Raw genomic sequence first — 3420 nt, forward strand, 5'->3', positions numbered from 1 at the left:
TTATTTGATGATGTTTTTTTTTGAAGGAAACAGACCTTTTATTATATTAATCCTCAGAAAAAATGAGACGTTGAATAATACAATTAGGAGGCTCATTATGAGTCCACTATCTGTTTACAATATTTGTGATTTCATCATGAGCTAATCCATGAGCAATTGAGTTAGCGTCTCTAGGAACAGCAGTGAAAGAAACTTCTAACGCGATCTCTAATCGAGAGAATGATTGATCTTATACTTCATGGTATATCATCAGTACTTCCTTTAATAACAGCCGGAATAGTAGTAGCATTACCGTCCACAATTATCTTGGGTACTTGTAATCTAAGAGACAATTGAAGACCAAAACTATAAGATTTAGCTTCAACACTCATAGAGGAAGACATATTAAAGAAAATACATCCACTTCCAATATGATTACCATAAGTAACTCTTGCAACTGCCGCCGCTGCACCTTTACCATCTTTGAAAGCCGCATCTACATTGACTTTAACAACAAGAGGAGGAGGTCGTTCCCAAATGGCATTTGTGGATGTATTTATGTTAATATCAGCACAAAAATTCAAAGCATGATGAAGATCAAAAGCTTTAAAATCTTGTAGAGCTCTCGACATACATAATTGAACTGAGATTGTAATATCACTAAAGACATACTCGTTTCTAGCTTTCCAAATGTTCAAAATAATGCATGCTCCGAGATTTAACATAATTCCCCTATCAGGTTGTAATAACCAGTTTTGGATAATTTCCATCGAGTTCCCATCATTTTGAATATTGATGAAGATTGGAATGGAATGAAAAACTTCTCTGGCAAACTGGCAGTTAAATAGAAGATGGCAAATAGTTTCTTCATCAGCTTTACATAAAGGACAAATATTATGTACCTGATTGTTGAACTTCTGCAAATTGTCGTAAACAGCAAGACCATCGTGTAGAACTTTCCACACAAAGATGTGAATTTTCGGCTGAATCTTCATACTGTGCCAGTATTTTTTCCACGGAAAAGAGGAGATGGCAGAAGTAGTAGCCATATTATCTGACAATAGCTTATAACACGATTTGGTTGTGAAATTCCCACAAGGAGTTTTTAACCATACCAGTTTATCTTTCACCTGACAATCTTGAGGAATATACAAACTTAAAATCGCTATTACCTCCTCTGGAGAGGAAATATTTTCCTCAAGAGAGTTTCGTTCCATCTCTTTTCGTTGTGGACAAATAGATATGAAACTTTATTAACCTGTATTGTTGAGTTAGGTATTCTAGTAGGTCGAAATACCGGAATAGAAGATATCCAAGGATCTTTCCATATGAAAATAGAATCTCCATCCCCAATAAACCAATAGCAATTATTCTGTAAAATATCTCTAACCGTCAGCATATCTTTCCATGTACTAGAATCACTTGTTTTATCTTGTATATCCCAGAAAGAAACATTCTTAAGATATTTAGACGAATATAACTTCACTCAAGCCGCATCAGGGTTTGTCAGAAATCTCCAAACTAATTTAGAGACTAGAGACAAGTTAACAGATTCCATATTACGAATTTCCAGTACACCATCTTCCTTAGCTCTTTCTATCTTTTCTCATCTAATGAAATGACATTTTCTTTTGTGAATATCATGACCCCACCAGAGTGATCTCTGAACTTGAGAAACTAAGTTTAAAGACCCTTTGGGAAATATACAGTTGCTCATACTATAAATAGGGATAGAAGAAAGAACGTTCTTTGATAATACAGTTCTACCTGCTGAGTTAATAAAAAAAATCCTGCAACCTGGTAATCTAGTACCAAAATTAGAAGTTAGAGGTTCAAAAGTATTGATACTACAATCTGACTTGAGAAGAAAGGTTCCAAGATATTTCTCATCCACACCCATCTCTTTTACACCCAATTTATGTATAGTATTCTGTTTTTTAACTGCAGTACAACCCTTATTGAAGTAAATTGAGGATTTGGAGTAGTTAATTGTCTGGCGTGAGAAAGAAGAATAAGAATCCAATATGAATTTCAGTTGATTTACATTGAAGTCATTATTCCTTCCAAAGAAAAATAAATCATCTGCAAACATCAGATGAGATATATTTGGTGTCATATAATTTATCTGATAACCACTATAGAGATTTAAATCCTCAACTTTCTCCATAAGGAAAGAAAGCCCCTGAGAGCAGATTATAAACAGAGATGGTGATAAAGGACAACCCTAACGCGAACCCCTGCCACTCTTGAAATGTCCATAAGGAGAACCATTTAAGAGAATTGAAAATGTTGTTGTAGAAACACACTGCATTATTAAATCATGAGACTGTCCATGAATTCCCAACTGATGAAGCATAAATTCCAGAAAAGACCATGATACACGATCGTATGCTTTTGTCATATCTAGTTTCAAAACAAAAATACCTTGTTTCGACTTTGACTTGTTCAAAGAATGAAAAATTTCTGTCGCAATCACGATGTTATCAGTGATTTGACGATTCTTGACAAAAGCATTTTGATTCCGGAATATAAATTTACTCATGAAAGGTCTAAGTCTATTTGTAATTATTTTTGCTATAAACTTATACAGAACATTACATAATGCAATGGGTCTAAATTCCAAGGCTATAATAGGGTTTTTAACCTTTGGAATTAAACTAACATGAGTTTGATTTAATCTACCAGAAATTTCACCTGTGTTGAAGATTTGCTGCACAAATTTAATCGTGTCCTCACCCATAATGTTCCAACATTTCTTGTAGAATAGAACTGAAAGTCACCTCCATTTATTTATTTAATTTATTTATATACGCTAACAAAAAAAATTGAGCTAGACACGAGTATAATGGTGTGGAGTGTGGACATATCACGGGTAGATCAGTGCTACCAATTCAGTGTAAATGATGAAGATGCAAAGACAAATGACGTTTTCTAGTGTGCGAAAGTGACACTTCATGTCCAAGCTCTACAGACATTACCCGTTGGTCTAGTTATTTTATGTCCATCGATACTAAAACATTACCCCAATTTAACCAACCAAATTTATTTCCATTCATCCCGCTCGGAATGAGCTGTTGCTGGACGACTTGTCTCCCTTCGACGAACTCATTCCATTTGCTAGCTAGAGAGCCATTTCCGACCTCGACTGTCAAAGAGTAGCTCAAGCCACCACTGGAATCTTAATGTACATTTTCCCTCTTCCATCTCCCTCTCGCCTTCTGCGCAATTTCCCGATTAGCTAAACAAAAATGTGCCTTGTAAACGTTTCATGAGATCGACATGAAAATGAAAAATATAATAGGATGGCATGGTACAACCCATCATCATCTGCTATTCTGGCATTGTTATATAGGAAGAGAGCTCCTGTAAGTAGGCTGTTCATGGTCGGTTTTGGTTTGGTTTCTAGCCAAACCAAAACCGAAACCAATATTATTGGTTTCT

General features: G+C 35.2%; 1 protein-coding gene across 1 annotated transcript; it reads right to left on the bottom strand.

The window, feature by feature from the left end:
• Positions 1–236: 236 nt before the first annotated feature.
• On the bottom strand, positions 237–1196 carry LOC113280680. Its single transcript, XM_026529275.1, has one exon. It carries the CDS (start codon positions 1194–1196, stop codon positions 237–239), a length of 960 nt encoding a protein of 319 aa, XP_026385060.1.
• Between the last annotated feature and the right edge of the window lie 2224 nt (positions 1197–3420).

This window comes from Papaver somniferum, chromosome 5 (assembly GCF_003573695.1).
Source record: "Papaver somniferum cultivar HN1 chromosome 5, ASM357369v1, whole genome shotgun sequence".
NCBI classification, from domain to species: Eukaryota; Viridiplantae; Streptophyta; class Magnoliopsida; order Ranunculales; family Papaveraceae; genus Papaver; species Papaver somniferum.